At 28.6% G+C, this 15,159-nt stretch overlaps 1 protein-coding gene across 1 annotated transcript; it reads left to right on the top strand.

Annotated features, from left to right (window-relative positions):
- Positions 1–238: 238 nt before the first annotated feature.
- LOC114121900 (myb-like protein X) lies at positions 239–7,099 on the top strand. The gene is made up of 5 exons (XM_027984397.2): positions 239–2,053; positions 3,282–3,753; positions 3,835–3,996; positions 5,895–6,015; positions 6,833–7,099. The coding sequence occupies exons 1-5, from the start codon at positions 1,122–1,124 to the stop codon at positions 7,018–7,020; spliced, it is 1,875 nt and encodes a 624-aa protein (XP_027840198.1). The 5' UTR covers positions 239–1,121; the 3' UTR covers positions 7,021–7,099.
- The last annotated feature ends 8,060 nt before the right edge of the window (positions 7,100–15,159 follow it).

Below are 15,159 nucleotides of genomic sequence, written 5' to 3' on the forward strand. Positions count from 1 at the left end.
AATCGTATCTATATCGTAACTCACTATGCTCGCAAGTGTGTGTGATGTAAATGCTTAACGGTACTCGCGGTTACGCGTCAACGACGAGCGGTAGCGGCTTATTGTAGTCGGTAGGCGGACTACCGCCGACGCCAAAGCGGGGTAACCGCTCGTTAGGTGGGTGGGCTGGCGGCGGGCGGTGGCGTACCCGCGCGTGGTTGCCAATATACGCGCGCGCGCGCAACGCTTTCGGACGCGATTCAGATCGTAAATATCGCCCGCGGCCGTTGGAAGTGTTCGCGCGCGTTCAATATACTATAAAATATAATATTACAGTAGTTTTGACTCGCGGTTTCCGTTTTTTTTTTTTTTTCCATTTTAGCGTCACGACGTCGCGTCATGATATCATATAATATTGTAATAGTAAATTTATATTATCATTAAATATACTGCATAGCTGCAACCGCCGAAAACGGTTTTTTTTTCTCCTAACCGATTTCCGGTAGGTCGACCGTTTTTTGATTTGTTCGCGGGTCTGTCGATTTATTTTTACTAATCTACTATTACCGAAGCGAAGATAACGTCAACGACATTAATAATAATATTATGAACGCGGACGGTGCGGCCGCAGTAGCGACAGCCTCGACTAGGACCGACGACGACGACGACAGCAACGACGACAAACGTGCCGCCGCCTTACGGAAAGACGTTATTACTTATTAGTCATTATCGTCGCTAAAAGCGGTCGTAGCAAGTCACAGTGTAGTCCTCTCGCCGTAGATTTAATTTTTTCCACTCCCCCGACCATCCGTCGTTTTGTGATAACGATTGTTATTGTTATTTGTTATTACGTTCGTGCGTGTCTAGACGTGTCGAACGGTAGTTACTAGTTAGGTAGTCACTAGGAAGGTAGTCGAACGGATACTATTGTAGGGTAGGCTCATATCGGATTTCCGTTCGTCGATCTATCGATAGTGTCTATAGTGTTGTAAGTGTGATATAATATTATATTACGTATTGTATAGCAATAAATCATAGCCGCCCGCTCCGACGGGATCGATAATATCGGTGTGTGCGTGCGCTCGACGGCCGCCGTCGATGAACGAAGTTTTCGGAAGTTATTTTCGCATAAAACTCGCGGGATGGATACGTGCGTGGACCCCAACGTTCCGCCATGGAAGTTAGAGCTGATTAACAGGAGGCGGACGAGGAACAATCAATCGAAGTGTGGCGGCGGTGGCGGCAGCAATAACGAACAACTACAGGTAAAACCAGTTCAATGGACCTGGTCCCCCCCCACCGCTCAACACTTTCTCCAGCAGCCGAACGTCGCCGCCGCCGCCCAGATACCGATGCCGCCGTCGCCGCCGCCGCCGCATCAGCAGCAGCCCACGACAGTCGTAGTCGGCACCGCTGTGTGTCCCACCAGCATGAGGCTGTTCAAGTGCGAGGCCACCGCTATCATGACCAATTTCAAGAAAAATCCGCAGATCAACCGCTGTCGATCAAAATTCAAAACCAAACCACAGATCATCACCGAAATCACCAATGGCCTGGACTATCATTCGGATTCCAGCGAGGAGTTCAAGTACGGGCCGGGCATCGTGAACAAACTCAAATCCAAATACATGAGCATGACGGTGCGCGAACAAAAACCTAGACCGTCGTTGCGACGGTCCACCAGCATGGACAATATCGTTGACGACAAACGACTCCTCGACAAACCCAAACACTATGCACAGCCGGACGTTGTCAGCATGGCAGCGACTGCTAAGAGCGAAACCATGAAACGTGCTAGGTCCATGGAGACCCTGTCCGATCCCCATTCGGTCAACACCAATAGCTATATGGATGAACAACAGCCAAAAACAACAAATGGTGATTTACCGCCACCGGATGTCGTCAAGACGTATAAAAAAATATTTGAAACCAAAACACAGACCGAACTGAAACCCTTAAAGATAAAGCCTGCAATATTACCTAAGCCAATGATGAGTCCAGAAAAATCACGTCCAGTTAGAATGAACAAAACACCATTGAAGAAAATTTCCCCACCTATTAAATATCCAAACAGGTAATGTACATTTAATAAGTTTTGGATAAGATGATTAAGTAACTATGTACATTTTAAATTTACTGAAGTATTTATAATCTATCTTTTGATGATAATTATTAGGCAATTGGTTAGAAATGTATTAGAATGTACTTACCTAGTACATATACCTATTATAGATAGTAATTATATGATATATGAATAAAACATTTATTCATTCATAACATCAATTTCATTTGTTCAACGATGTTCTATATATTAGGTATTATGGTGACCACTAATCACTCATTCAAACTTATATAACGTTAAATAGATAACAAATTAAACCAAATACCATATTACTTCCGTTTACAGTTATGAGCTCATTAAATACTTCTAATTACTTAAAATATAGCTTTAAACTCAGTACCTAAGTGGCATTATACCTAGTTGAATAAGATTTATTCATTAATTGTACACTTTATGATTTACTTAATTGGGTACATGTATACCAATGTATTTACTATTTTCCTTAAAATATGTTATATTGATGTATTTCATAATTATTATTATTATTTGCCATGTAAGCATTGTTTAGGTTATCAACAATATTATAACTTATAATACAATGTTTTAGTAAATGTTTTGATAATACATGCTAGTTCATTAATCTCTTTTTTTCCTGTATATTATGTAGACCAGGTACTTAGGTACTATATATTAGTTAGGTATATGTATATAATATAATATATACGATTGCCTTTTGATTTGTTATGTGTTTATTTGACAAATAATGATTGTAAATAAATGTAATTTATGTATATTTATATTTATAGTTCAATAGTTTATAAATTAAATACTACCTACTTTAAAATGATTTAGTATGTGGGGATTTTAAATATGTACTGAAGGTAATAGTATAGGTATCTATTATATTTCTACAAATTATCATATTTTTTAAAATACAAATACCTATTATTTTTTAAATCAGACCTATTTCCACCTTTATTTCTTATGCTTAAAATACCTGTTTTCCTAAAGTTAATCTTTATTTAATATTAAGTAGCTATATTATGTTCACATTTTATGGCCTTATCACATTTAAATTTGTCAATGATTAGGTATGTTATGCATTCACTATTAAACAATTTAATTTTTAACTTACTTAGATAGGTTTTTTAGACCTATTGTTAAAATATTACTTTAAAAAATAATAAAAACTGTAATTAAAAATCTTTAAAGTATATTTAATTAAATAACCTGTTTATAGATTAAAAAAGAAGGAGCCTTTGGGTTTTGATCGTTCCAAATCACTGATCAACGATGAAGTTAGTTCTAGCCAAGATGAATCATCTATGTCATCTGATGATGGGGGATCACAAAGACACAGGGTTTCTATTAAAACTGCCATTGCTGCAACAGCTATTGATAATAAACCAGTATCAATACAAACTAAGCAGATATGTGTTATTAGACCAACAACCAGAACTATTTTGCAGCCTGATGAAACTACAAATGCTCAATTGTCTGATAAAGAAATAGAAAAAAAATTTATAAATAATAATAATAATAATAATAATAGTACCAATAATACCAATGGTGAAAAAAGAATAAGTGGCTTGTGGGATAAAAAACGTTGGGATAATCATGAAAACAGTGTAGTTTTCAATTTTGTTAACAGAAAAGGAGTACCAAACTATATTGACAGTGAAGGTCCAGTTCAAAGAAGAGATAATTCTTATGTAATATATAATTTTGATTGATTACCAATAATAAGCTCGATAACAAGTTAATTTTTATGTTATTAATTTGTATAATTTTAGGGAGTCAAAGATGGATGCATTATGTTGGATGCACATTGTGAAGAATCAAGTACTGATGATATTGATAATGTTAATAATGATAATTATGTCATTTTTGTTGGTGACAATATTATTATTGGTCGTTCAAACCTTAGAAAAGAAAATACATCAACTCCAAGAAAAGTAAGTTTTATTGTCTACAGTTTTTTTTCTCCATAATATTTATATAATATTTAAAACCCTACGCATTTCATCATTTATGTAATTATACATTTGAATGTTATCTAAAAGTACACTCATTATTCTTATCACCAATAAGTCGCTATATGCACTTTATTTTCCATCAATTCAATAATTACTTTTATTATCTATATAGTTTTGGATATGAATCAATTAGTTAAACTTACTATTTTCAAATACCAACTAATCATAATTTGTATGTTTTGAGCTGTGTTAATAAAATACAATTACTGAAATTTTACTGTAATTTTTTTACTGATAATTTGAATGTTATAGTTGTTATACTCTATTACGGTTGAAGTTTAAATATTACAGCTTTGTAATTGGTTAATAATTTACTCAAAAATAAAACTTTACATAAATAATAACCAAATTTATTTTATATAATATATTCAAAGGAATATTATTGTTAAGTTATACTTATTGCAAAAAATATCATATAGGTAAACACATTTTTCTAAGCATTTTTTTTTTATACATAACAAGTAATAGTAGTATGATAAAAATAAATTAAATGACTTAAAATTTTAATTATTAACATACATCCAATATAAATAATAAAAAATAATTAAAACCTAACTTTATCTGATTTTTCTGTTTGGAAATAATCAAATAGCCAATAAGTAAGGATAAAGGGTATATTAAACAAGTTTTTCTTATTATTATAGCTCAAAGACATTCATCATAGGTCAATGAGCTGGTTCTTTGTAAAAAGAGCTTCAGGCATTATTATTTATTTTATAAATACAATATGTACGCATTCTTTTGCACAATGACACTTGAATGCTGAAGTATTAGCCACTGGGCAACATGATGCCATACAATATTTCCTGTTTCAAAGAGTTTTTCATTGTAATCATTAGTTCTGTATAGTCTGTTATATATTAATGTTTTTAATGTTGTAATTTGTTAAATTTTACTTAATGTCCAGGTTAGTTACTGTGTGGAATTTATATGTATATTTCATATTTTAACAACAAGCTATAGGTACTTATAATAAATAATATTAAAAAAAAAAAATTTGACTCCATGAAAAAACTTCTTAAAATAGTTGATAATGAAATTGACTGAGAAGACAATCCTAAAAAATATTTTGTGCATGCTAGTCAAAATGTTTACATTAATTCTATATTTTATACCTTGTATACATTTAAAAAAAATAACAAACTAATAATTAATTTAGGTAGTATTAGGTAACTATAAGAAAATTGTTATTAAGTCTTAAGTGTTTGAAATGTACCATTAAATAATGAATTTTGTAATTAGTCGATGATTCGGATTATTGTTCTTTTATTGACTTTATTAAAATTAGATTCTTATTCACTACGTTTGTCAAAGTATTAACCGTGAAATTTTAATAGGAAATTGAATAAATAATTAGTTTTTCTTTGTACTTTCGCATGAGATTATTGAGATTATAAGATGAATTATAAAGTACTACAATATATTGCATATTAGGTACATATATATATTTTAAGTTGTCGTACCGGTTTTAGGTCAATCATTGGCGAAAATATGTAGTCCGATAAAAAAAAAAATAACCAATCTTCAAACAGTTTAAAATTCGCGATAGAAAATTAAAATTTTAGTGGTAGCAAATTCTTCGTTGTATGAGAATATAGTATCCGAAGGTCATAAACTGTGGGTCATTGTGCTGTAACAACAATTTATAACGGCACAGTGTTCTATTAAGTATTAACTGTTGGAAACTAAGTAAACCTAGTTTGAGGTCATACGCAATTGAATCTGCAAATAATTACTCTTTTAATTTTTAATGCGATATCGAGTACGTGACGTACTTTATTGTTGTGTTACAATAACAATTACCATTTATTTTCTAGGACCTCCACATTAAATTCTCCGACGTACTCGAAACGACGCACGAATACCCGTCTGAAGCATCGATGTTGATCGAAGAGGAGTCGACAAAAAACGACGATTCTACGACCATGTCGCCAAAAAGTAATGTTCACAATTTATCGTCTGGAATACCATTAGATTTTATTCTTTCAGATTGGAACAAAAACAATGGATCATATATGATATTATCATGTTCCATATAAACCCATTAAATGTATTATATTTCGTTTAAATATTTACGTATCGGTATAGTCTGCATAAAGTAGGCCATGAATACTTTCACTGATGGTCAAGGTTCAACATTGAAATTACATCTTATTGAAGTATCCCGTTTGTATTTAGTTTTCAACCGTTCTCATTACACATATATATATTTTATTTACCACATTTTCATGCGTGTTAAATTCATCCGTCATTATGTCCGCTTATTTATTCCGTTGCACTTCAGCACTTAAATCGAACCAAAATAATTATAGATATTTAGCATATCAATAAGGACACTACTTATTAATTTCATAAATATTTCTTTCAAACAAACTTTTCAAAACCCATTAGTTATATTTTTCTCATGATTGTATGTAGGTAATATAATATATCAATAGATTTAAATACACTCATACACTTGCTCGATTAATAATATTTTGAGTAAATTTTTAAATATTAAAAAAAAAAATCTAACCTTCGGAAATCAATCAAATCTTAATAACCTAAAATATATCGATTTTCTGCTGTTAAATTAGTGTATATTTTTGCTATTATTTATTGTTTTATTTTTATTTTATTTTACGAAAGATTATTATTATATAAACAGAATCGTCAATTAAATCGTTAATTTTAAATATCTATTTAAGTTTTAGTTTCACATTTATTATTATATTGGATAAATGATTTTGTTAAACGTTAAACTAAAATGTTTCAGGTAAATTTGGTAATTACATTCCAAGTAAATTGGGTACAAACGAAGAAGCGTTTCTCGGTGAATACGGCGTGAGCAGGAGTAATATAAAACCCGTAAAACGTGCGGTCGATAAAAACGAAGAAGACATGTCAGTGATGGACACGTATGTGCCCTGGAGTGAAGAAACTACACCCGATCTCTTGTTTTGAGTTCCTAATCTTTATATTTTGTATTGTATGAGCTCAATGGTGTTTTTTCCAAACAATATAAGTTAAACGGGAAAATCGATTTCTTTACGTATTTTTTTTTTTTATATTAAATAACTATAATTACATGTATTAAAGTTTAATCTAAACAATGGCCAACTTGATAAAATACAAGACTCAATGAGAAATTCCTCGACTGAAAAACTACATTCTTTACATAATATTTATATATTTTTACGATTCCTATAAATACGTGTAATATTTTTTTGCTAGGTAGTATTCGTTTATTATTTAATATTTCTATTATTAACTAATGTTGTTTATTTATTTGTGCTTTTTTTTCTTTTTTTTTTTTATATAATATAATACAATCATAATAGTATGATATTTCGATGTTTAAATGCATTTTGTACTTATTTTATATTTTGGCATCGTTTTGGAATTGAAATAAACCGTTTTGACACATTTATTATATAAAAAAACCTGTAATTTTTGTCTTACAATTTATAATCCGTTATCCATATGCATAATATAGTAATTTATAATAATATATATATCTAATAAATACTTATATTTAACTGTGTATCAACACAGTTCGACCTCTCGGAAATTGTATTACCGGTTTGAGCGAAAGAGTAAGAAAAAAATAAAGGGAGGGAAATATCACATCTATATAGCATGGCAAGTATCTACGGTTGTCCGCGCACGGAAGAAATACGATTAAAAGACTAGGTACGCGTCCGGAAGATTAAATAGCAACGTCTGGATAGAGAATTAAGTTAAACTCGTGCGGTGCAACGATATGGTCGTTGACATCCGGAAGTCGGTTTAATAATTTACGTGCAATTTAATATTATTTCTCTATTAATAAATTTTTTTTTTTAATTATATATATATTTTTAATTTTGGACATATTTTTAAAATAAGTACTCAGCTACTACAAATACCCAATTTATAAAATAAATTATTCGTAAATTCATTGAAAAAAAAATATGCTTTAAAATGCATATTTTGTAAGTGAGGTGCACTGGTGCACTTGTTTAGGAATTATAACTATTAATCTTTCTCCAATTTTAACGTGCGCATTGGTTTTATTGTACCTACCTACGGTGTACATTTTTACATTTTAACTCGCCCCATGGATACCTACTATACCTAATCGTCCTAACTGCCAACTTACCACAGTACCGCATAATTATATGATGATGTACTTAAGTACTTTATATAGGTAGTACAACCTAAGGTTTTTTTTCATGAGTTGTAGAAATTTAAGCTTAATTCTAACTTCTAGGTGTCAATTACTTACAGTTTATCTATATACAGATGTATTTAATGTATGGACATGTCATAATGATATTTCAATTGTTGGAACGTGAGTGAGTACAGGCTTAATCCCCAACTCTTTATGAAATAATTAACAAGTATAGAATATAGTTTAATTTATTTTAATATTGTCAATCTGTATTCATAATAATTGTGAAGAATTTCGTAGTAGGTACCTATCTAGGTATTATCGCTATTTTTAAATTATAATAGTTCTATGTCTTTGAATGAATCGATAAAACGTTTTATCGTGGATCTAAATAGGTAGTTTAAGCTCTCCAATTGTTGTACCTCATTTCTGTTTATACATTTCGTTTAAAGGTTTAAAACTACTTCGCTCGAGGAGAAATTATCTAAATTTATTATTTGTAAATACAATTACGTAAACTTAAAATGTAGAACAGGTATAAATGTAATGACTCAAAATATAATTATGGTTGATTAAATTTGTATACAAATTATGTATACATGAAAAAAAATGTTGAGCTCGATTTAAAACGTTTCTACGTTCAGTTCGGTTCAAAACTCAGAATATTTATATTGTTTAACATTAAATCAATGCAACTTGCAAAGAAGTTCAGCATTATAGCCATATTATATTCATCAGTATATTAAAAAAATAAAATAGACTACCTATACCTACCTATAAGCAATGCACTATAACAGTAATACCTATACAGTGAAAATCAGGAACTTTACTTAATCAGGTTAAAATTAAAAACAATAATTTACATACAATATGAACTTATATACAGGCTAATATAATATATTAATATGCTTGTAATCTGTATAATGTTTTTTTTCTTTTTTAAATAAAATTGCAGCAATATATTATAGTAAAAAAGTACTGTTTATCAGCGGAACTTGGTTCAAGTGTTTAAACGATTTTATGAATGGAACGATTGGCCTACTTTCGAGATGGGTACCTATAGTAGTAGATATACTTACCTTGATACATAGGTATAATATGTTACCTATTATATCTATCTACATTATAATAACATATTTTTTTGGCAAAACAGGAGTTGTACACAAATAGGTAGGTACCTCGTACCTACATAATAGTATTCTCTTAGCCGTAGGTATGTATTTTTTTTTTATAAATATAATAATAGTGCACGTTAGTAATATTAAAATATTAAACATACGTTTTAAGATATTCAATACCTACGCTTGCAGTGTAGAGTGACTTACATATAAATTTTAGCCCAGTACCGCAAGTTTTGACTGATAATAAGAATAATGTTGATAAAATAATAATAATATATTTATTTCGCTTCGCGTATTATTACGTATATTACTGATCAACTGATCCGATTAATAATTACCTATATTATAGAGGTTATATTTAAATATATATATATGTATATACTATTATTATAATAAAATATATCAGTATACCTTTAAGGCTATATTATATATATATATATTATTATACATACATCGTATTTATATATTATATGTATAATAGTATATAAGTGTATAATGCATTATTATTTATTGTATACACTTGATATATTAGTTACAGATAAAACTATTGAAATCAAAAACCTTGGACCATGGCTCCTCGTAAATGTAGTGATTGTATTATATCTTAAGTTTGGTCCGACACGGCCAAGCAATTACTATTGTGCGTATACTCGCGCGATTGTCACCTATAAGATACGCCTATTTAATAAATTGGCTGCATATACCTATACATTTTTATTGTTGGAAAAAATATTTGAATGAAGTATTCAGTTTTTCAGTAATATATCAGTTACAGCTAATAAATTATTGTAGTAATAAAATAGTTTTATTTCAGGTATAAGTATATAATATATATATATATTGTATAGTAATATACATGACGTAGGTACCAATGTATACAATGTAAATTTTTTATTTACTTAACTCACCGCTTAACATTTTATTTTTGAATAAAATAAATGTAATTAAATTGTAAATAACCATCTATCTACTTAACAGTTAACTCTATATTCTCGAAAAAACAAAATAATAATAAAATGTATATCTTTTTTAAATTGTTCATTCTATTTTTAATGTTTATATTAATACGATACCAAGGTATATAGTAATATAGTAACTGGGCACAGGATCCAGGGGTCCGGACTCCCCCGAAAATTTTAAAAGTAGAAATATTTTATTATTATTAAATTGAATATTATAGACGACTTATGTTTTCAATAACGATAATAATCAAATTTTATATTTTTAACATATAACTGATAAGTGTTCAGTATCTATATATTTAAAAAATATTAGACCCCCGAAATTTTTTTTCAGTTACGGCCTTGTATACTATACACTATACAGTGTTCACTATTATGTACTGTACCTACTTATTTGTTTGGTGTTTAAAAAGACTAGGTAAGTAGTTACTTGTCATTTAAATCGAAAAATGCGTTTGTGCAGTTAAATATAAAAATAAAATGCAAACATGATTCTAATATAATTTTCCAAATTAATTGGTAAAGCTTTAATGTTATACAACAGTAAAAGTAAAATTAATTAATCAAGTAATAATTTCACAAGCCAATGACTCATTGGGCAATAAAATATAGAAACCATTATTTTGTGATATTTTTATAACTTCCAATGACCTTGATCATATTGTTTTTTAATTCTTTTATTTTAATTAAATGCAGTTATATGCTAAATGTTCACTTATGTTTTTGAACATCGCCTATCCTTATCTTTATACGATACGATATGTACACGGTCGTTAACCTGATCGTCGATAATCAACATCAAATATGACACGTGTTACGTGTACCTATAGTTGTTTTATTATTTTGTTAAAATGTTAAAACTTATAGGTAGTGCCGATTTTATGCAAAATTTTCTTTAAAAAAAAAAAAATAAATAATGTATTTTACTAATTCAATTATTATACTGACAATTATTAATACAAGTCAAAATAATAAATTCATTGTGTATTGTTATAATTTTTTTGTATCAAATGTTATATATTTCATGTACAGTACAGTTAATTTAACTTAAGAATTATTAACCTTTTATTTTATTTATTTAATGCTACTGAAAATTGTGAATAATAATATTTATCTATTAATTTACATAGTATTTACATGGTTTGTATCAGTCTTAGGTTGACATTTTGTTCAAGACAGCTTTCCTGTTACCTCGTAAATATATTCTAGATCCAGGTCTGCTACCTATAAAATGTGCGTATACGTTAATACATTTTACAGGCTAAAGGCTGTACACAGGTACATAATATTATAATATATAATATATATATATATATATATATATATAAACTATATAATAAAGACCGAATTTTTGAAGCAACATTAAGATGAACAATACAAAACATGCTAGCAATATATCACAGTCAGTCTTTCGGTTGAGTGTTTTTTTCGTGGACGACTTTTCGTAGTTAACGAAGTGTATTCGGGGCAAGGAGTTATATATTTACCCACGCACACACACACAAATGATGGCTATATTTTATTTCGGACGACATGATAAGATACACGGTCATCTCGTCGAATTTGTCAAAAACTGTTCTCGTTCGTGTTCCGCTCGTGCACTGTTGTAGGCATGTATACTATAGCCATGAATTAGAAGGGAAACAGGGACTTAAAAACAACCCGACGTATAATATACCGTATACTATTGTAGGTGTGTTCTTTTAACCAACAATTTGGTCTAAAATCGAAGATAATATCATTAATATAATTTATTATTTTACTGTAATTATAGCGTATTACATTGTATAGATTATATAGATGAAATAAAAATAAACGTACCTAGTATGTTTATTGGTATCCGCGATCGAGTTAAATACCAAATTACCAAAAGCATAATACATAATGACATATGTTGTTATAGGTTTCAATTTTTTGTTTTGTTTCAAAATTCATATATAGATAATAGATATATAGATGAGGTATAATATAATTATATTAATTTGTCATATTCTTTGTATTTATTTCAGCATTATTCTTTAGTTTTACATGTTTTATAGAACATTACAATGTTTACTTAAAAAAAGCTGTTAGTCGTTACACGTTAACAAATATAATACGCAATAAAATTATATTACGTGGCGGCACGTAGTTATGATTTTTTCCGGGGGGGGGGGGTGTTTTAATTTTATATTTAAATATAACAAGTGTGGTGTTGGGGTATTGACACACTCTGTATTGTAGTCATCACTCATCAATCCCAATATTACACCCATGGGTCACTCATTCGAGAAGTAGCGTTTCTATATTATGAACTGCCAGGAAACCTGCCATTTTGAAACTATTATTATTATTATTATTATATGTGTTAACTTATGAGTATTTTCACGAATTATAAAATACAACAAATTTTACGGAACGAGTTTTCGGTATTGTGAAATTATTAATTAATTGTCTGCATGAACCGACATGGCAATATTTCAGTATCTACACGTTCTCATAAAGTCATAATATATTATATGAATTTATAATTTATACATATGGATGTATTATACATATTATATATTTTTTTTTTTATTTTTTTATTTACGTTAGGTAAACAAATCAAATTTTCGTGAGTTTTGCTCGAGGACACCACGAGCATAAGTCGCGAATTGATTTTAGAAGGTTGTCAGTCTTCACTGAATTGTATACGTATTATACTCGTATAATAATCACGGACAACAATTCCATAATATTAATATATACCTACTTACAACTCATAGTATTAGATTAAAAAAATGTTTAGTTTGCATGTCATTTGAAGGCTGTAGTCAATTTGCGCCAAAATTGACCAAAAATATTTACAACATGTGTAATTTGCACCATTTTTTTAAAATGCGTTTGTAATTTGCACCAAAATAAAGATATGTAATTTGCCCCATCCTCAGGTAGTAAGAAATAGGAATTGTAATTTGCACCAAAATTAAAATCAATTATTTTTTCGATAGTATTTCGATAGTATAAACTTGCAAGTTTTTATATCCTAATATAAATTTAGCTTAGTTTTTATTTATAAAATAGCTGAGCTTATGCACATATAATTGTCATAATAAATTTATATAAAATCGTATAATTTTAGATATAAAAAAAGTTGGTAAAAAAAAAATATATGTAAGATTATAAAGTCGTATTATTATGAAAATAAAAAAAAGTTAGCTAATTAAAAAAATTATACATAAAATTGATATCGAATAGATAAGTATAAATATAAAAAATTAGCCAATTAAAAAATTATAAGTGAAATTAAATAATTATAAAAATGATTATTGTATTCTAAAATATCTTCCCCACGATTACTTTTAATTATCTTAACTTCCATTATTCAAGCAAAAAATATTAAAAAACTGCACTACAAAAATATTACGTTAACTTACGTATTACGACGAAACGTATAGATAGCTTAGTGTTCGATCAAAATAATAAACTGATATACATTATATAAATATATATAACGCGATTATGACCGATAATTGGACGTAAAAGGTCAAAATATTTCCAGATAAGGCGAAAAATCCTAAAAAAATATTAACGCCATTCGTGTCCATATAGTCTCGACATCTACGAAGATACCGAGGAATAATCGAATATTCGATAATAGAACAAATAAATAATCATTTTGGTGCAAATTACAAACTCTACATTTGAATACTTCATCATGTACAATAAAATAATATAGTTAATATTACATTTGTTTACATTTTATATGAAATGTGCGTATTAATCGATATCTAGGTATTACGAGTATATATCCTATAATAGTGATATAATGGTACACATAGACTTAATATTATAGAGCTATTAGCTATACTAAATTGTTTTATGATTTATGCTATATATTTTATTAATATGTTCATTTAGATAGTGTTTATTAAAATACACAAAACTTTTTTTTATCAATCTATAATCGTGTTAAACAAATTTAAAAATTAAAAAGTAGGCATTTAAAAAAAAAAAACACATATCAATGTAAAATCAATACATATTTTGGTTCTTTCAACAATTAAATAAATTATTCTTGAAACCATCGTATTTATTACTTATTAAATAGAATCACGAAATAATTAAATGTGTGACACACGTATTATGTGTGTAATATGTTATAACTACATTCTATACCTACTCTATAATATATTTAGTAATACAGGGCGATCGACCCATTTAAGTGTTTATATTATATTCAATATTTCAGTTTCAACTTTTTTTTTTAAATTTAATTTTTACCTATCACATTATTTTTTTATTGAAAAACAACGTTTATGAAAAAAATATAAAATTTATAGTTTTTTATTGCTATAATATTTTAATTAGTTACTTTTATTATGACAACATATATTTGTATTTTGCCATTCTAAAGCAGAATATATTTCAGAGTACTTTGATACATAAAATTTAATTTCAAACTAGTATAGTAGATTAGTAAAGTTATAGCTTGATTTAAGATTTCGCTGTGTGAAGTGATTGCAAAATACATATTATAGTAAGTATCCCGAAAAATATAATTCGATTACTCAGTTAATCAAAACTTGTATAAATACTTATAACTAATGAGGTAATTACTCATTCAAAATTTGATTTTTACGTATCGAAGTTATCCGAAAAATATTTTTCTACGGAATATAAATGTAGTATAACATTAAAAATGTATGCATTTGTCAACAAAGTAAAAGCATAAAAAATTTTTTTTTTTTAATATTGTTTTGCAATGACATCAAATTATGTAATGATAATTTTTAGAAAAAGTTAATATTTTATGAAATTATAAGTGTAAAAGCTTGTATGTAGAATATAGTGATCCGTGTTGGCGAAACTAACGAAAACCCGGCGTCACAAACACGGTGACGAGACA

The sequence above is a fragment of the Aphis gossypii genome, chromosome 2 (assembly GCF_020184175.1).
Source record: "Aphis gossypii isolate Hap1 chromosome 2, ASM2018417v2, whole genome shotgun sequence".
Lineage (NCBI taxonomy): Eukaryota > Metazoa > Arthropoda > Insecta > Hemiptera > Aphididae > Aphis > Aphis gossypii.